Raw genomic sequence first — 21,078 nt, forward strand, 5'->3', positions numbered from 1 at the left:
ACATAAGCGGTATGAACGCTTCTGAGAGAGAGGAACATATGGCGACAAAGACAGTAGAAGGGATGGCTTTGTACAGCCAACAGTACAAAGATGGGAACATGTGGTGACACTGAGGAGGATCCAGGGGACATATGGCAAGAGCTTGCTGGAGAGAGGGAATGTGACAGACCCCACAAGAGCATCAGGGCACATCAGCTACTTGATATTTTTATTAAAAGCAGTTAGGGTGCTGCAGCCACGCCTGAAGGCACTGGCCCTGTAGTGCTAAGTGCTGCACAAAAATACAGGAGAGAGAAGGGCAAGCCAGCTGGAAAGAAGAAAGATACCCAGGTGGAAGGATATACCCAGATTTTGGCCATACTCTCTATTCAGCAGCTCCCAGGCTCATCCCTGCACCCCAGGTCCTCCCATCCGCCATGAATCTACATGTTTCTTGTGTGCTCTTCCCTGGGTTTGGCTTCACCCTCATGTCTCCAGAAGCCTCGAGCAACTTGGACGCAGGTCACAAGAAAGGAAACTGGGGAAGCGATGCTTGGTAAGAAGAAACTTTTAATTGGATGTTGTTACAGTAGTTCTTTCACACTGCCGAACTGTCCTGCCGGCACAGGGTGCACATCATAAATACACTGGCTATGTGATACACAGACAAGCTACTACAAGTGCTGTGCTTTGACCTGTACAGGAGGGTTTCATCAGATATGTGCTTCCCCGATCATCGCGTTCTAGCGGGGCTGCTCCCACCACATACCGCACCCACAGCGGGTATTGGTTTTCTGTTCCCGCTCATGCCACGAGCCCTGGCACAAAGACCTTGCTCCTCAGGGTTTGCCCTCAGAGCCCTGGCACCCGAGGCAAAGATGGAGTCTGCTTCCTTCCCTAGTCCTGGTCCTTGTTTCTGCTCCTTTGTGACCTGATCTAAAGTCCTCAGAAGTCAATGGGAGTCTTTGTCTTGACTTTCCTGGGTCCCCAAATGTGGATCAGAGAAGGATGAGCATTAATCACCATTCAAACCTCTATGGGCATCACCCCGCAGTACCACAGCATCTCCTCTCCTTTAGGGAGGTGCTGCGCCTAGAAATGAGCTGCAGCAGCTTGTGGTCATCAATGGAAAGACTCCCAAAGACGGCCCCCGTCTTCAGATCAGGCCTTTGCATCAGGTGCCTGGTGCGGTGACTGCTGGCTGTGCAACAGCACCCACGGCATGTTGTTCCAATGGCCTCTCCCTGAATCTCACCGAACTGAACAAGGAGCAGAGCAGGAAGTCTCCAACCAGAGAAGGAGCTCAGACTGCCAGGGTGGCAGATATCTCACCTCTGCACGGTTGAGCTAGACAGCCCCAGTGGTCCTTCCGGAGGACTCCCCCGGGCTGTCCATCTCACCACGTCTGCTGAGGGTATCTCTGCTGATGCTGACAATGCTCCCCCAGGCAGTATAAAATGAAGTGGGGTGCAGAGATAACATCCATCCAAAGAGCAAACTCCACTGGACAGCACGATTCAGCACCAGGATAAATGACCCAAGCAAAGCAGGAGCCTGCAGGCTCAGCCAAAAGCCAGGCTGACTCACTAGATACCCGCCAGGCCCTTTCCTGCTAATGGACCAGAGGCTGATTCTACCTAGTAATACTGCACGAGGCCGTTAAGGGGCGACGTGGAGGCTGGCTCTTCCCTTCCTCAGCCAGGGATGGCATCCAGGTTGCGCTGTCTCCAGAGGACTCCACACCACATATTAAGTCATTTACAGGCATTGACAAAAACAGTGTTTATCTATAGCATGTTACTAAAAGCATTGTCCAAGGGAATGTATTGCTGGAAGCCATTACCCACCACACAGCGAGCCAACTGCATAATGAGATTACTATGGAACCGTGTCCTGCCAATGGTTTATGCAGCGAAACGAGGAGGAAAAGCCGAGCCTCTTTCCAATGCAAGTTGCCAAAACTCCCTGATCTGGATTGGCCCCCGCTGAAACCTGAGGCTTGGATTTGAGCTTCCCCTTCCTCCAGTCTGGGATGGCTTGGATGAAATCTGTCCAACTCACAGCCCACAGGCTGCAGGAGAGGGGTTCACTTGAGGCCCAGGGGCTCCTGGTCCAGGTGCTGGTCCCCCCACTGCTCTGCTGCTGCTGGAGTCTCCAGGCTCCCCCTCCCCCTCAAGCTTCTGCTCCCTGGCCCCCCGGGCAGCATGGCCAAGGAAGCAGGCAAGACCCCAAGGGGCTTGGCTGGGGGTGGGGGGCAATGGCAGGGACTCCCGGGGGACCTATACAGTGTGCAGCCCTCTGCCACCCAAAAGTTAAAGAGCCCTGGCTTAGATCAAGGTGGGCTTGGAGCATTACCTCCATGCCCCATAAAAATGGGGAGGGGGGTGGGGGGGAAGAGATCTTTAGGTGGTATAAACCAGCGTACTCAGTGCAGCCACACTGCTTCTCACCAGCTGCAGGTGTGGTCCAGGGATCTGGATTCAGTTCCTGAGCATACCTCAAGACAGTGAAACTCACCCTATGAGCCCCTACTCATAGTTCTGCTTCTACTGGCCTTCTACCTTATGCAGTAATGATGGATGCTTTTAGGCCAGAGACCTCTGATTCCACCCCTATAGATGAGCTGTGCAAAGCATCCTGTCCTGAGCAACAGCAAAACAATAGGGTGTCTGCATCTGTGGGCCGGGACCTTGTCTACTATGGCAGAACCAACCTGCTACAGCTGCCCCTTCCCCTGCACCCAGGTTGACCTAAGGGCTCCTGCGTGATGAATACAACTGTCCAAGCCAGCTGCAGTGCACAAGGAGAAGGCCGAGTTAAGCTTGCAGTGCTTGCTAAGCAAGGCCTCTGTAGTCTTCACTGTTTTCCCTAACACTGCCTCCTGGCTTGGGCGGCCATTCCAGTTCCCTGAGCATGATCTGTCTGCACTGGGGCAGGGACGTGTGCTGTCCTTTTGTTTTTTCAGTCTTAAGGCAGACCGATGGTCCAGGACCTATGAAATGCACTCATTCATCTGGCTTTGCTCCCAGGGCTGGGCAGAGACTTCATGCAGCACCCAGGGGATGCGAGTGCAAGCAGGGACACTGCTGCGTGGCCCCAAGCTGGGCCATGTCTCTGGACAGGACTTGGAAAGTCAGCACTTCCTTCTGGCTGTTGTGCTTGCTAAGTTTGCATCCTGTGCTATAATCACGCATTCTAGAGGGTTTCAGCCTAGCTAACAACAGTGGTTAATGTGTCACATTGCTGTCTCTCCTACTGGTCTTTTCAGCAGCTGCTTGCATAAAAATCAAGGACACCAAAGCTTCCCAGCAATGCAAGTCAGGGTGGGGATGAACCAGGAGCCCCAGGGGTGGCAGGTACAGTGACATCGTTATTTTGTAATTACAAAGAAAGAAGGTGCATGTGACCCTAACATTGGCTCCTCCTCATGTCTATGAGAGAGATCAACAGAAGTGACTGGCAGCATAAAACCCTGCAGTGGATTAGCATTAACCCTCTCCCTGCCCGACAGAGGGAACAGCTATCAGACAAGTTTTGTGAATTCTCCCCCAGCCACATTCACTGCTATAAAATCGAATGCATTGGTGGCCAACAGAAACTAAAGAGAGACCCTGAAGTGACTGAAGAACAGCGAAAGTCAGTCCTAACAAAACACATACAAACACACGTAGCATGTACTAACCCTAACGCACGTACACACAGACTGCAAACAGCACCTAACACTGAAATCCCACCCTGGAACCTAATACCTAGCAAATGCCACAAAGCAATACTGAACTTCCACAGATTAAATGAAGGCAGCGGCCCCCTTGTAGCCCCACTCCTGGGAGCAGCTTGGCAGGGGGGCAGTCACCAATCACACACTTAAAAAAAAAATAAAATAAAATAAAATTATAAATATATCAAATATACAATGAAAATAGATCTGTACAGCACTGAGAATGAAAATAGTTCACGGGTCACTTTTGAATATGTTTGTCATTTAACAGAATTTACACCAACATTTACAGAGTAAATATACAATAGAAATAGAATCTATAGATTATTATTCTATATATATAATATAGCTTTTCTTCACTTGTCTATCACCATTGCTTCCAAACTTTCAAGAGAAGGAAGGAGAAATGAAAAGACTCACTGCTGGCTCAAAAACATGGTTCAAGAAATTATGGGCTAGACCCCCAACTGGAATAAATGGGTATAACCCCCATCAAAGCATCTAGAATTATGTGATTTTACATCAGCTGGGGATCTGTCCTAGCAGATATGCAGACCCACACTGGGACATCTATGTTGGACTTCAAGTTTGTGCTTCTGTGATAACCCCTGGCTTACTTGGCCTGGAACCCCATGATGGGGTCCACAGAGAGAGAAAGGCCCACTAGGGGAAAAGACAGACAGACAGACAGAATTAGAAATGTCAGGAATTAGCAGGGCTTTCCCATATGGGCATGTTATTTCATGATTCACCATGAGGAGATACCTTACATCCCTCCTTCCCACTTGGAAACAGCTGGTGCTGGCCACTCTGGAAGAGGGGAGACTGGTCCAGATGGCCACATGGTGTAATGGCGTGGAGTGACTCCTCTGCTCTTGTGTAGAGAGGGGAAGAAAAGCACAAGCAGATAGAGACAGAAGGAGAAGATGGGCAGGGAGATGGGGGGAGACTAGAGAAAAAGAAGAACAGATTTGACCCTGGCTGCATGTGCCTCACTCTCCCCCCAGAAGCTGTCTGCACAGCTCCCAAGGTGGCCGAAGGCAGACAGACCTCCACTGTACAACCAGTGACACTGCCCTGACATTCCCTGGCTCTGCTTCCTTCCACGACACTTCCTCTTGCCCAAAGTATTGGGATCAAAAAAGTCATTTACAAATCAATCAAGGCCCAGGATCCATTCAGGTTTCTTTGTGTGATGGGCCCAGTTCTACCCCTATCTCTCCTTTGTGTCAAGCGGGGATAACAGGGTACGGCCATGGGATGTTCCCAGTATAAACAATGGCAGAATAGGGAACAGAGCCCAGCTGGTGCAAAGCACTGATGCTCCCATGAAACCACAAAGCAGTCTGCTCCACCTGGAGTTCAAATGCTGCTTTGCTGGATAACACTTCATTGTATACAGCACTTTCCAGCAGAAAGCCTCAAAATGCCTTACAGAGGAGGGGTGGATCATTAGCTCAGTTTTACAGATAAGATCCTGGGCCCTGATTTCCTTTGACCACACCAGACCAGGGTAGTGATTATAGTAAAGTCGCTCCTCACTGACACTTGGATTAGCGAGGGAAGAATCATCAGAGTGGCGAAGAACAAACTTAGGCTATACCTGGCAAAACTGGGCAACTAGCACCAACTTGGCCATCTGCATATGCAAAGTGAACATGGCTCAAGCCCCTGGGGTCAGCTCCTCAGCTGGCGTCAACTGGAATAACTCAGTTGAAGTCAACAGAGAAACATGGCAGGGGACCAGGCTCACTGAATCCAGTGCAGAACTTGTCTATACCCATGCTGAGCAGGAGCGTCTCCCCTGGCATCTGTGAAGTGTAGCCAGGATCGAACCAGTCTCAGATCAGAATTGGTCCACATGTCATGCCGGGCAGCCTACATTCAGCTCTGTTGTAAGCAACTGCCCACTGCAGCCAACTTCCACTAAAAATGGGATTGAAAAGACCATCACGAATGGTGGGCACAGGTAAGAGTGGCAGAAGAGGGGCTATTGGGTTTGTCACCACTCATTCTTGCAGAAGTATTGCATTCTAAATTGGGGCAAAGATATTAAAGCATGACATCACTGAATTTGACTCAGAAACATTTTAAGAGTGGAACCCTTCCCTCTGGATGCTGTGACCTCACATGAAAGGCCCTCAGTGGCTGAGGCACGGAGGCCTGCTGTTCACAGACCAATGGCTGGGACCCAGATGCCACAGTTCTCTTCCCAGTGGTTCACACTGCACCCTTTGCCAAGTCTATGCCTCATTTTGCCTATCTGTGAAATGGCTACTGAGGGCCTGAGTTAAAGTACTTATAGAAATCTCAGTTAACAGATGCAGCAGAAGGAGAAAAGAGGGGTTACTGTATTTCCTTATATACCACATGCCCCCAAATAAAGACATACACCTTTTTTGGTGGGGAGGCAAAAGGAAGGGAAAAAATGCTAGAGTTATGGCCACACAGAGCAGATGAGGAGCCTAATCTTCAGCTCACTCACCTTCCCTTTCCTACTCAGCTGGAAGATGAAACAGTAGCTGCCGCTAAAGACTGGTCTCAATGGGCAGATCTACAAATTTGAAAGGAGATAAAACAGTCTGTAAGACTGTGAAATAGGACACGAGAGACCAGGAGCAGCTAGCAGACAGCAAAATTGCCAGAACAAAAGTTAGCTTGATTAGTAGAAAATCAAGTCTATTGCAAAGAAGAGACAGTCATTAGCACCTGTGGAGTAAAGAGCAGGGAACCATTAAGTCAACAGACTCCCTTGGCTGCCTCAATAGAAGTGGCACTGCTGCTGCTGCTGGGAAGTTGCTTTTAAACTTTGGGTGGACCCAGAATCAAAGCAAGGTGCTTCTATGTGGGGCAGAAAATCAGCTTCCCCACTCAAGACATGCACCCCAATTTTGGAAGGCTAATTGTTTGGGGAAAGGTACATGTCATATGCCAGTAAAATATGGTATGTAAAACTTTGCTGGCTGCATAAGGGAAGCTGCAGAGATAGAGACAGAAAGAGAAAAGGCTGCTCATGGAAACCAATAGCACAACAAAAGGCCCAAGAGATTTTTACCAGTCTTTAGCCTGCCTGTATTTAACCAAGAGAGATGGGACGGGGGAAAAAAGAGGCAGAGATGGGATACAGTCACTCAGCCTCTGCAAGGTCAAAATAAGATCAGTGGCCTGGACCCTGGGATGAGAGTCTATGGCATTGGCTTTAAGTGCAAGAGCAAGTTCTCAGCAAGTTGCTCAGATGGTAGCAATATGTGAGATGACAACTTCTTCCCCTGCCCCAGAGGGACATGACAAGCAGGATCTGTCACACTCACAGCTCCTCTAAACACTCACAAATGGATGTGGGGTAGTGATGCTCCCTCCCTCTACCTGGACCAGGTCCTAACCTCTTAGATGGAACTGGGAGTACCCAGCATAACTCTCTCATACAGGTCCCAAAACCCATGGATGGTTGTGACAGGACTGGGTCAAACAAGAGACCCACTGGTCAGGCACAGAAGCCAGTTAGAGCTGTGAAAATCTAGTGCTAACTGAGAGGAGACTCCACAACATGTGATGCCAAGCTCCATCTTCCTGAAACAAGGCATGGCCCCCAGAACCAAATACACCCCTGGCATAAGGGCACTGATGTCTATGGGAATATACCAGGGAGGAATTTGGACCCTAGGCTGAGGATACCTGGGCCTTGTAAATAGATGCTGGGTGCACATGGTCACCTTCAGCCCCTAGTTATATCCAGCTAACACCAAGGACGAGGGCAAATGGTAAGATCTAGTTCCTGACAGCTAAACCAGGAGTCCAATAGCCCCAGTTTTGCTACCTGTCCCTGCAGAGCATTCAGCCAGTCTGGCAAGGGGAAGCTATTCACCACTCTCCCAGTGCTCTCTTTCACACAGTGCATTGAAAATAAAAATCATGGGGCTGGAACCTGCACACAGTTATATGCTGCATATCAGGAGCGAATCCAGTGTGAACCCTGCAGTTTCCCAGGAGATCACTCTAGATCTACCCTGTGGTAACTCTGTTCAGATTCTGGCCTGCACACATGGCACATGCTCACACACCTGAATCCATCTGAGGTCTCGTGCTGCTTTTACCATTTGGAAGAGTAACACTGCATTGTAAATGGGCATGCTAACTTAAAGCCTCATCCAGAAGGGGATCTCCTCATCTCAAAGTTATTCACCGACACAATCCCATTATGTTGTACTGGCATCAAAGAAGATGACACCCAAAGATCAGCCAGGCTCTGCCACTGGCTACAAAGCATTTTTGCCCACTTGAGATACACCTTAGTCCTGCATGGAAAGAAATGTCCACAGATGCTAGGCTTTGGGCGTCTCCAGAGCTATTAAAGCACAGGAGACACAACAGCAACACAAACCTGGAAGGAACTGGCTCTTCATCATGGTATGAACATTGATGGCTAGATGTGCTCACTGGAATAAGGCTGTCACGTCTCCTACCTAAAGGAAAATGAACAGAGGGGGAACAGATCCAGGCTAGAAGGGGAAACTTCTTTGGCTGTCACCTTATTGTGTGTCCCTTTTCCAACCGTCAGGTGCTTAGAAATAAAGAGATTCTTGACTTGTTCCAGGAGGCATCTCTGTAGGAACATCCCTATAAAATTTATTGCAGTGTCTTGTTTCATTTTCTTTTCTATTCACAAGTGCAGCCGGGAAGGCATCCTGCCGTTTGACTGGAGGTTGCCAGGAGGGAAGTCCCGCTCCCTCCCACAATCCCTTTATGATGTCATCCCTGGAAATGGCTGCTTACTGGTTAAAATTCTAAGATGGGTTTCTTTCATCGGTGCCCTCGGGGTCAGGATCAGCTCCTGGGGACCTCCTCTCCAGGGCTGTTTGGGAGGATGGTGGGCGGTCATTACAGTTCAGATTCAGGAGTGCTGGCCAAGTGGTACCCGCTTCCATAGCGTCCGTTAGGTGTGCTGTTCATCTCCATCGGGGAAGAGCTCCCTGGGCCCAGGTAGGACCGGTGTGTGGGCATTGGGGAGGGGGTCTCACTGGGCACTTTGCTCAAAATGAAGCGGGTCTCATCGTTGTCTTCCAAGTTGGAAATGTCCTTCATCATCCGGCCCTTTTTGTAGGTGACAGAAAGGGCATTTGAGCCATCCGACACCAGGTGGAACTGGCGGAGGATGAAGACCACTGGCAGTGGGAGAGTAGCCAGGATTATCAGAGAGATGAGGATGGCCATAGCCCATGTTGGGTAATAGAGGAACTTCTCTGAAGCCTGGAAGAGAAGGGGGCAGTGTCATATGAGCATCTACCTCCCATATCTTGTACCCCTGAGAAGGGGCAAGACTTTTCTTCCAAAAGGGAGAGCAGGGAGATTTCATACCCTCCAGGTTAGCATTACCACAGGAAGAACTTAAGACATGAGATTCCAGCAATGAGAAACCTTCCAGCAAGAGGAGAGAGCAAGCTCCAAAACAAGAAATAAGTATTTAAAGAAGATACTTAAATCCTGTGGTCACGTGCTGACCGTAGCTACACCAGTGTACCTCTGGAGCAACTCCAGGGCAGGTCTAATGATTGATGTCAGATATACACTACAAATTCACTGATGTAACCAAAATCAGAATCTGGACCCGCACCTCCAACTGTAAGACTGATCTGAAGGCTAGGATTGACACTTCTGGATACACTTGGATTACATAGTGGGCCAGTGGTGCTAGGGCCCGCAGTCTGAATGTGGATTTATGCAACCACACACAAGTTTGAGGATTTACCAGCAGTTTTTCTGATTTGCTATTTGAGTATTTAATTTTCATTCGTATTGCATTTACAGCGGCATCATTTACTATTGCAAAATATGTGGTCTAGAGGGGGATAGGATGGAAGGCAGAAGAACAATCCACCTATGGTAACCTGCTTATTTGCTGCATTTGCTGAGGAAGATCTTCCCAAACTCTAGTTGTCTCTTACCTGTCACCTCCCACCAACTGGTAAGCACACCAAGAGAAAAGTGATTCCAAGATGGAGCCAGCTGGTCAACTGCCCATCACCAAGGAGGCTGAGAAAACTCAGCCAGGAACTAAACCTTGAAGTCCCTCACTTAGTTTTTACCTACTCCTTACTGAGGTAGACAAGTCATTGGGGAAGGTAAGTAAAAGCTTAAATAAAGGGGTCTCAAAAAGAGGACAGAGGGGAGGTTCCTGTACTTACCTCTTCTTTGATCCAAGCACTGTATCCTGGAGGGTTGACTCCCAGCTGGATGATGCTGGCAGTCATGAGCACAGCCATGCAGATGGGAGAGATGTATTTCCAGGTGTAGTAGTAGAACTGGGATGGGCGGAAGCCCAGCATCTCCGTCAGCTCCTGCATGAACCTGGATAGGAAAGCAAGGGAACCCCAACGGGTGAAACACAAGAATCCTGCCCTCTTCCTTCCCGTGTCAGGTGGAAGGCTCCTAAACAAGTCACCTCGACCCATCTACACATACATTAAATGCACTTTAGTTAATGTGCATTAAATCTAGTACCTCCAGGCATTTGTACACATGCTTGCGCAACAGCGCAGGCATTTGTATAAACAGCAAAATGAGCGTCAGCACTGAGAAAATGGTGGCAACGCACTTCTGAACGAAAACACATTGAAGGTGTTTTAGTTCAAAAGCGTGCTGCCACCATATTCTGCATGCTGATGTACATTTTGCTGCTTATACAACTGCACATGACGCAGCACAGTGCACATCAGCTCATGTGTGGAGCAGACTTGATTAATCGAGTCTACTCAAATGTACTGGATCTCCGGCACAGCTTGAAAATGTATGTGTATAAATGCCCTCCATTGTGAGGTATTAAGAAAATGTGCATTAACCTATTTTAATGTGCATTAACTAAACAGCATAATTTTTTTAGTGATGCTTTAATGCACATTTAAAATAAGCTAATGTGCATTAAAGTGCACGTGTAGACGTGGCCTGGGGATGACCCCAAGACAGGCCAGAGTTCAGCTTAGGTTCAGAGAAATAGGCCAGTGGTTGTCTACACTCTGAACCTCTGGAGGCTGTAGAGCTGGCTCTGGGATCTCATACAGGGAAGCAACAGCTAAGCAACTACTGAGCCTCATTTTGTTCCATACAGCCTGCAAGAACAACCATCTTGGGATGGTGACACTCCTGGGTCTATACCTTCCTCACATCCTCAAGTGAAAGGAAACAAGAACCATTGGAGACCAGCTTAACTGGACATTTCAGACTTCAGTCAGGTTTGAGTCCAGGTGAGCTTTTTTCCACAGAAGCGGGCAGTGTTGCTTTCTGGGACTGAACCCGAATCCAGAGCTGGAGTAAGACAGTAAGAAAGGTCTGAGCCGTTATCTCCCATGCCCACATTCTTACTTTTTGGTGCCATAAATCCAGGCCACAGCAATATTCTCCAGGATTACCACAACAGTGAGTGGGAGTGTGGCAGAGTAGTCATCAAACATGGTGACAAAGTAGTTCCCTGAGCGCTGCACGAAGATGAGGCCCACCAGGAAGGCAAAGATGCAACAGCCAACTGCAAAGAGCACAAGATCTCGATCAGCACTGAACCCAGAAAGGAGTGGCGTACTCAGGGAGAGTTAACTTGGTGGAAAAAAGGGCCACCACTGCAGCCACCATTATAATTTATTATTCTGATTTGTTATTATTATTATACCAATGAGCATAACTGAGCATTGAGTAGCCTGGTAATGACTAGGGATAACAGACCACTGGCACTATGAACTTATGGGGATGCACCCATCTCTGCTGTGGCCTGGTCCTCCCCTCTTCCAGCTCTCTGTCACTTTATTCACCTGAGCCCGATCCTGTAAAGATGTACAAACATGTTTAGTATGAAGTGCTCCAAATAGTCCCCTTGAAAAGCAATTGAAGGGGGCAGAAGAATGGTCTTGTGGAGTGGAGCTGAGTTTTCTGGCCCTGTGGCCCAGATGAGTGGCATGGGGCAGGTCCGTGGTCTGAATCTTGTGAGCAGGGTTGATCTACAGGCCAGATCCAGCATGGAGTCGCCATGCAGGGTCAGTTCAAGAGTGCAATCTGGTGTGCTAACCTGACCTTGTGCATGCCTATGGTGTTTTTCCCCCTGTAGAAATTTTTTCTAAGCCCTGGCCAGGCACCTGGTCTAATCCCAGTGCGCCCCAGTGCATGAACCCCAGTGCATCCCTATGGCAGGTTGACTCATTGCCTGGAGAGTCCCAGACAGGCACCAGGTCAACCCAATGTATTTCTATGGTGGATTGGAGTATCCTAGTTATTCCTGCCATTTACTCGTGCTGCTTTGATTTTCTTCCCTTGTCATTCACTTCACTTCAATCCCAGGTATTTCCTTGGGGATTCCTCCAAGTTGAATGTTTCTCTTTGTCCCAGGGAAGCCAGGACCCAGTGCAGCTCATTCATTTCAATAGGAGGCTGGCCTGTTGTCTTGAACAGAGGCTTTTTCCAGGGGATGGTGACAGATATGAATGGCAATGGGTGCAGGTGGGAGAGAGGCAGAGAGTGCTGCAGGTTCATGAGACGGGGCAGGCAAGCAGGCAGGGCTCAGGAGAAGGCAAGCAGGAGTGGGTACATGGGGGAGAGCTTGGGTGTTACGGAGGATGAAGCTGGAGTGGGGGGAAGTTTATGGGCTAATACCCATGAAGCAATCAACTAGAATAAGAGACCTATCATAGCCAGGTAAAATTAGGGGATCATGTCAACCCAATACATTCCTATGGCAGGCTGACCTGTAGTCTGGGGAGCTGCAGTCAACCTAATGCAGGCCTATGGCAGGCTAACTTGTAATTCAAGAAGCTGCAGCCAGGTACCAAGTCAACTCAATGCATTTGTGTGTGTGGTTGATGTGTTCTCCAGGGAGTCCCAGCCGGGCACTAAGTCAACCCAGGTGGGACAATGGGGGAAGGAGAGAATGACTGAACCCTTGCAATGCAAGGGTTACTTTATTTGGGATTCTCTCCCCTGCCTGCCCACAATCCTCCCAGGGCCCAGAGATTCACCCTGAGTCTGCCACCGCTCCCCTGCTTCCAAATTTCCAGACTCATGTAGAGCCCTGTGGGCTAGATGACGTGGGACAGATTCATCTCACGATGTTGAGCACCACTGGCCTTGTGGTTAGGGCACTGCTGTAGCGTGGGAGCTCTGGGCCTAATCTCTGCTCTGCCGCAACCTGCAAGGTATTTCAGCACACAGCATGACTGTGCTGTACAGCAGTGCTGCTAGCCCCCAGGCCAGGGACCTTATGCCTAGTCACTCAGTCAAGGTCACAGAAATGAATCTGTGACCACGCAAGGAATTGTACCTAGGTCTCTCAAGTCCTAGGCTAAGCCCTAACTGCTGGGCCTTCCTGTCCACAATATTGTTCTACCACAATAATTAATAGTAAAGGAAATAATGAAGAGTCTACTCTGACTAGGACAGGGGATAAATCATTTATCCAAAGAACTAAGGGAGGGTTTCAGTGCAACTTTAAATAGCAAATGATCTCCATCTGGTACCAGGATATTCAGAGTGTGTTGAGGTCTGGATAAGAGGTTTTCAGACAGTGTATTTAATGTATCAGTATTTGTATTACCATGTCTCTAGAGGCCCAGTCCTGCCTGCCTTGGGATACCTTGAGGTAAACAACCAGCTCCAGCGTTTGTTTGAGCCTAATTTGCATATCTGTTTTTACAGATGAACTTTACCACCCAGAAGAACCATCCTATCTTTTAATTATCTTGTGCAACATGAACAACTTAATGAGAAAGAAGCAAAATTCAACTGCCTGCATGCCATCAGACACCTGAAGTAAACAGCCTGCTCCAGCCTTTATTTGAGCCCAATTTGCATACTTGCAGAGCAGCTTTTTTACAAATTAACTTTCCTACCCAGGAGAACCATACCATTTTTTAGTTCTCCTGTGCAATGTGAAGTTTCCTTTCTACCTGGTAGAAATCTTTGAATTCTCCTTTGCCTGATGCAGGACGTTTGGGCCTGAAACCTTGCAAAAAAAGTCTTTATTTGCAAAGTTATCTAGTTGGTCTAATAAAAGATTTCATAGACATTAGGGCTGGAAGGGACCTCAGAAGATCATCGACTCCAGCCCCCCGCCCAAAGAGCAGGAAGTCAGCTGGGGTCATAGGATCCCAGCAAGATAAGCATCCAAATGTCTCTTGAAGGTGTTCAAGACCTTGGGGGCTCGGACAGTAAGGAAATTCCTTATGTCCAGCCTGAAATGGTCTTGTAGTACTTCATGACTGTTTGACCTCGTCATCCCTTGGGGCGCTCTGGTGAACAAACGTTCCCCCAGATCCTGGTGGTCACCCCTGATAAACTTATAGGTGGCCATCAGATCACCCCTGAGCCTGCGCTTTTCCAGGCTAAAGAGCCCCATGGCTCTCAGCCTGTCGTCATAAGGTCTGTTTTCTTGACCTCTGATCACGCGCGTGGCTCTCCTCTGGACTCTCTCAAGCTTCTCCACATCCTTTTTGAATTGTGGAGCCCAAAACTGGATGCAGTACTCCAGCTGCGGCCACACCAAGGCCAAGTACAAGGGGAGAATGACGTCCCGGGATTTGCTCGAGAAGCATCTATGGGTGCAAGCCACCATTTTGGTCACTTTACTAGCCGCAGCATCGCATTGCAGGCTTGTGTTCATCTTGTGGTCAGTGATGACCCCCGAGTCTCTTTCTTCCGTAGTGCTAGCCAGCGTAGCACTGCTGAGCCTATAAGCATGCTGCAGGTTTTTCTTCCCAAGGTGGAGAACCTTGCATTTTTCGTGTTAAACACCATCAGGTTCTCGTTCGCCCATTTGCTGAGCCTGTCCAGGTCAGCCTGGATCACCCGCCTGTCCTCTGGCGTGGATGCTTTGCCCCAAAGTTTAGTGTCATCAGCGAACTTGGCCAGTTCGCTTCTGACTCCAATGTCCACATCATTGATTAAGATGTTGAACAATATGGGTCCAAGGACAGAGCCTTGGGGGACCCCACTGGTCACAGGGCACCATAATGAGTGACTTCCACCTATTACTACCCTCTGGGTCCGACCATGGAGTCAATTTCCCAGCCAGTGGATCATGGTGTACCCAAGGCCACAACTGGCCAGTTTCACCAAGAGGTGATCATGGGATACCAGATTGAAGGCTTTTTTGAAGTCAAGATATATGACATCAATCTCTTCTCCCTTGTCCAGGTGATAGGTCACCTGATCGTAGAAGGAAATGAGATTGGTCAAGCAAGACCTACCTGCAACAAACCCATGCTGGCTATCCCTCAGGATGTTGGCATCGGCCAGTCCATTAAGGATGGCCTCTTTAATAAACTTTTCTAAGACCTTCCCCGGGACAGAAGTCAGGCTGATGGGCCTATAGTTTGCCAGATCCACTTTCCTCCCTTTCTTGAAGATCAGCACCACATTGGCCTTCTTCCAGTCTTCAGGCACTTCACCAGAGCACCAGGAGCTCTCAAGGATCCGTGCCAGGGGCTGGGCTATGACGCTCATCAGCTTCTTGAGTACCCTGGGGCATAGATTGTCAGGGCCGGCTGACTTGAAGGTATCCAGCTTCTCAAGGAGTCCCTTCATGAGGTCAGCATTAATGGAGGGCAGGGGATCTCCCTCACCCAGACCTCCCTGTCCCGTAGCGTGCATGGGCATCCCATGGGACTGACGAAAGACTGACACAAAGTACCCATTTAATAGGTTGGCTTTTTCCTGGGCGTCAGTTGCCCCATCTGGTTCAGCAGGGGTCCAATGTTGCCCTTGCTTTTCCTCCAGCTCCCCACAGATATTGCCTCTAGCCCAAGAGTTGTCTGCCCCTGCCCCCACCATACACACACATTGTACTAGGTGCTGTACATACGGTGCTTGTACACGAGATGCCAGTTTAGTTCTACCTAAATTGAAACAGTGGGTTTTTAAAAACCCACTGTTTCAATTTAGGGAGAATTAAACCAGATTAAACCACTGTTGTGTATACACAAGGGTTAGGGGGCCCAATCCTTAGAGCTTACATGCCTCTCCCACAGTCGGGGGGCAGGGGGAAGAGGGGTGCATGGTGGTAGGCAAAGTGGTCCCTGAGCTGTGGGGGATCCCGGTGCTTCCCTCTGCAGTGGTGACACCCCCCAGGCGGCACCTGGCCCAGGTGATTGCAGGGGGTGCCGCAGCTGTGGAGGGAGGCACTGGCCCCCTGTGCAGCTCAGGTAGGCAGGCAGGGTCCAGAAGGAAAAAGATCAGGCTCCTCGCCGCTTTTTCTTTTCCTCAGTTGAACCTGCCTGCACTAGCTGCTGCTGGGTCACACAGCCCATGTGTGACCAGGAGAAGCAGGTAAGCTCCAACACCTAGGACTGCCTAGAAATGGCTGGCTTGCCCTTGGGGCAGAGCGGCAAGGTGGCAGAAGGGTAGCTCGGTGTGCTGGCAGTGGGAGAAGGAGGCGGAGATGGTGCATGGGGTGCTGGAAGCCTGCCAAGCCCGAGCTTCCCTGAGCATGTCGGCGTCCAGCGCCCTGTGCACCATTGCACTTTGTTAGGTAGCAAACTAAAACACCTCCAAGGGGTTTAATCTTGCTACATTACAAAGTCATATAAAAGCAAAATACACTGCTGATCATGCAAAAAGCAAACGCCATTAAAGCAGTGTAAAAGGGCATTTAAGCCACTTTAAAGGCCAGTTTTGTTGCATGTGCAAAGGCCCATACATAAGAAATGGTGCTCTCCCCAAAGGGTTTATTAGAAGGCAAGGTATAAGAGGGGAAACTAAGGCACAGAGAGGGAAGGTGATTTGCCCAAGGTCATCTAGCAGGTTATTAGCAGAGCGTGGAGTAGCACCCAGGACTATCTCCAGTCCAGTTTTCTGGACATTGCATTTTCCTGCCTCTGCTTTGCTTCAGCAGTATCAAAGATGGCCAGCAGCATGTTACCAATTAAGAATTGTTCAGTACTGGGAAGGAGTGCATATGGCAATGACAAAGTACCATCTATAAAAAAACTCCTAAATCCAGGGGCTACTAGTTTCCTTCTCTACAGTAAATTCATTCTCCATGTAACCCTGGGCCTATAGACCTTGTGCTCCATTCTCTCTAAGCCATCCCAAAATTTAGTCTCACCCAGGTGTCACACAAGCTCCCTCAGAGAGTCTATTCAGATCCATCTTCCATAATCCCGTCTTACTTCTCTTGCTGCTTTCTTCTAGTCCTCCTTATTGTATAAGTAGAAAGCCAAGGTATCCTTCTACTAAAGTTTAGTCCTGCAAGTGGAGACCCTGGGTACAACCTCTGGTCTGTCATATCTAATATCTCTTCTCAAGTCACCCTGCCCACCCTGACATGGAGCTGGGGAAACAGAGACCCCAGAGAGCACAGGAAAAAAGACTCACCTGTAAAAGCTTCCTTCCGCACCTTGAAGGTGTCAGTGATAGGGGTGCTGATGCCTGCCATGGTCCCAATCATGCTGCCCAGCCCCAGGTTGATCAGCATCAAGAAGAACATCACAGACCAGAAAGGAGATGCAGGGAAGTGAGTCATTGCTTCAGTGAAGGCGATAAAGGCCAAACCTGTTCCTTGCACTGACTGTACACAAACAGAAAAGGCAGAGTAATGTCAAATTGGAAGTAAAAATTACATCGGGAACGTGTGCGTAGTGCTTTAAAAGAAGCCTGTGTGCACACACCTGAGGCAAGTTGGGTGGTTTTTTTTAATATGTCAGGCATTGTGTATGAGGTAGTTGTATGAGATAGTTGTTCCTCAGGTTCTCAGAACAGATTAAACAGACACTTGTCTAGGATGGCTCAAATAATGATGATCCTGCCCTGAGCAGGCAGTTGCATTAGCTAACCGCTGGAGGTCCCTTTATGAGTCTATGAAAGGACATGTGGCAGAGTGGTTAAGGTGGTTTTTGGCATCCCTAAAGGATTGAATTCAAACCTTACTCTAGTTGTCCTCAGTAATCCTCACTGTGGACTTGTACAGAAAGCTCCCCCAGGAAGTAACCCAACAGTGAGCAGACTGGGGAAACAAAAGCAACTGGAGGAGATATCATGGCTCCCCCATGTGCCACTGGCTTCAGACATTAGCCTCATGAGCCACCAAAGCTTAAGACAGAACTTGGGACTTGGATGTACAAGCCTGTGCTCAAAAACAGCTAATCCTGCTCCCACACTCCCAAACCTGTGCACATATTCTCTTCTCAAAAACACCCATGCTCATGCCTTCCCAGGCATGTACACACAAGGACACTGGTTAGACTCTAAATATGCTTGGAAATGCCTGAATGAGTCTAGAAAGGATAGAGATACCCTCGGTTACCCTGTTAACATTAATGAGGATGGAATTTGCCCTGCGGCTTGTTCTGTACTGCACACAGGATTGCTCCAAACACATGCCGCATGCAGTGCACATGCGTGTCTGATGAGCGTATATGTCAAGGCAGCCACTGGAGAATTGCGTACATTATGCTGGACTCCGCAGGCTCCATAACTTCCTCTACAGAGAAGGGGGTTCACAATGAAGAGTCCCTGCAGGACCCCACTCTCCATCTGTCTCACCCACTCAATTCCCTGTCACTGTAGGAGTCTGGCAGTGCTGGCACCTTGATCCAGCCTGTTGCCCACGTGTAGCATATAACACTTCAGCTCTCTAAGGACTGAAATGCTATAACTGGTGCCTGGGCTCAGTATAAGAGGTAACTGGGTGGAATGGGTCTTGGACTACAGGGGTTGGAGTCACTGACTTAATGATCCCTTTGGCTTTCATCTCCATTAAATTAAGAAATGGGTCCTGCAGCAGAACCTATAACCTCCCAGCCTGCACTGGCTAGGTGGAGGGGCAGCGCCATTAATTTGCCCTACAGCCACAGACAAGCAGCGTTATTGTTTGACAGACTACATTACGCTAATGCCAAAGACACAGGTATGCACACACATATATACCTACACTGTCCAAACACCCTCCCTTGAGACATAGGGACTGCACTGTTATGTACTTACCTGCCCAGGTGTTCTGTGTGCACACAGAAACAGACATGTGCATATAGTACAAAGATGCCTGGTAGAGCAAGGAGCCTGTGTGATTTGATCATAGAATCACAGGGTTGGAAGGGACTGACCCATCTAAACTGACCCCCTGCAGGATTTCCTATTCCTATGCTACCCAAGACAAATACCTGTGCAGCTTCTTGAAAACCTGCAATGAAGGAGATGCCAATCTTCCCTAGGCCACTTATTCCATTGTCTTGCTGTTCCTGTTGATCTGTTCTCCCTCTTCTCTATAGCATATTTTCAACTATTAGAAAACTGCAATCATGCCCCCACCCTCAAAACCTTTTCTCCAAACTAAACACCCCGAAGTTCTCTCAGCCTTTCCTTCTACAGCTTGCATTCAATCCCTTTATCCTCTTGGTGCCCACTTGCAGATCCTCTCCAGTTTCCACAGACATCTTAAATTGCAGGTAGTACTCTTATCTGCAGCCCACCCAGGACCAAGCCAAGTGGTACTATCACCTCCCTTGTGTCACCTGCTGCCATACTTCCATTCTGATGCAACCCCAAATTGCATCTGCCTTTTTGTGACTGCATCACAAGGCTGATTCGTGTGGATTCTGTGATTCACCAAAACCCCCAGATCCCTCTCAGCGGTTCTACTAGACAGTCTGCATTTGCTATTCTGTACTGGTGTGACTGGCTTCTCTTTCCCACTTGTAGCACCTTCCACTTGTTCTTGCCGAATTGTGTGCTGTTGCCTTTAGCCCAGCTCTCCAATCTATTAAGAAGATCCTTTTGAATTCCACTTCTATCCCCCCCAAGTGTGTGCAGCCACTCCCAGTTTCCTGTTATCTGCATATTGGACCAGGAAGCTCTCTAGTCCAGCATCCAAACTGTTAATAAAAGGTTTAAACAAGACCAGGTGTAGAAGAGACCCCTGTATTACACCATTTGAATCTTCCTGCCAGCACTTCATTTATAGCTACTCTTTTCTTCCACAGATGCATGTTCTTCTACTCAGATGTCCAAGTAACATTGTTGCATTGGCTCACCAGACAGCCTGTCACATGCACTAACCTACAGATGCATTCACCAGCACTGTATATACAGTATACAATGCTCTACTATCCGGGGGGCCAGGGCACCAACATGCCCAGGCTTTCATGCACTGGCATACACGCTGCTCCTATATAAACAGCACTGGGTGGACAGCATGAGCAGACCTGCTAGAGCTACCCAAAGCATTGTGGCTTTAGCATCCCCAGCCTCTCAGAGGCACTTCTGGTTCTAAAATTAGTGACAGTCATTTGCATTGAGCACCTTGTTGAGCTCATCTTCCAGCAAGCAGGCATCCAAGCTCAGCTCCTTGAAGTGATTCTCCTTCACCGTCATGATCACCTTGTACATCTCGCTGTAGTCCTTGGCTGTGAGATGGGAGAAGTTCACATGGGGCGGGATGAGATCATGGCTCAGGACCTTGGTGTTTAGGTAGCCCAGGATCTTCTCAGCATTCCTAAGGGAGCAAGGCCAGAGTCATGCATGAAACCCTTTATCACCACACCCTGCAGTGAGATGAGCAATGAGCACATGGTCCCATGCAGTGGGGCAGACATGGGATGCAATCACCAACCAGCCCATTGTCTTGGCCTGGCATGACACTGTGCATGGGTGGAGGGATACAGGATGCAAAATGGGAGCAAAGCAGGGCATAAGCCGAAACAGAGATGATGTACAGTAACACCTGGAATGTAGGATGCAATTTCCCATCCCGTGGGCCAGGCAAGGTGCTGTGCGCATTGGGCATGGGGTCTTCCCTCTCCTCCCACAGCTGAGGCAAGGGTCCACTTCTGCATGGTGGAGATAAGCTGCCTTGGCTACAAATTATAGAGACTATTTCCCCCCCACAGCCCCCCAACAGGGGCTGAAGCCCCACCTAGCTCCTGAACTCTAGCTCAGGCTGCAACAAGAGTCAGAACTGGCTTGTGCAGCAATCCCACAACTCTAGAACCTGGCATTGCCCCCAGCTTGCTCCCCTGGTTTATCATTTAGATGCATGTAGCTTCCTCTCCTCCACAGGCCTAGAAGTGCTGTGCACATCTTAGCAATCACAAATAGACATCACACCACTCAGATGTGAAAAGCAGCTGTTTCTGGGGTGAAGCACAGCAGCTCTTTAGCTTCCCATAGCTAAGTACCACTTTAGGACACGAAATGAAAGGGAAAACCTTCTCCAGCTGAAACTGGAGGGAGAATTTACAGTCGAGTTGGCCCAGCTGGGTTCCCCTAGGAAACTTGGACCAAGACCCTACCCTTTAGGTTCAGGTCAGAGACCTAAGGAAGGTAGGCACTCAGTTCCTATTGGGAGTCACTAGGAGTTGGGCTCCTAACTCCTTTAAAATCTAGGCTTTAAGATTCAGGTCTGTGGTCCCGTGCCT

At 48.9% G+C, this 21,078-nt stretch overlaps 1 protein-coding gene across 1 annotated transcript in view; it reads right to left on the bottom strand.

Moving 5' to 3' along the window:
• Positions 1-536: 536 nt before the first annotated feature.
• The window catches only part of SLC6A17 (solute carrier family 6 member 17), a 52,270-nt gene continuing 31,728 nt past the window's right edge, over positions 537-21,078 (bottom strand). The window contains exons 8-12 of the mRNA XM_090025732.1: positions 19,964-20,156; positions 17,042-17,234; positions 11,054-11,213; positions 9,880-10,042; positions 537-8,944 (exon numbers count right to left, since the gene is read on the bottom strand). Of these exons, the coding sequence (XP_089881858.1) occupies positions 8,576-8,944; positions 9,880-10,042; positions 11,054-11,213; positions 17,042-17,234; positions 19,964-20,156 (1,078 nt within the window). The 3' untranslated portion in view covers positions 537-8,575. The remainder of the gene's footprint in view (positions 8,945-9,879; positions 10,043-11,053; positions 11,214-17,041; positions 17,235-19,963; positions 20,157-21,078) is intronic.

Source organism: Crocodylus siamensis, chromosome 13 (genome assembly GCF_052110815.1).
Source record: "Crocodylus siamensis isolate JL-2025a chromosome 13, ASM5211081v1, whole genome shotgun sequence".
NCBI classification, from domain to species: Eukaryota; Metazoa; Chordata; order Crocodylia; family Crocodylidae; genus Crocodylus; species Crocodylus siamensis.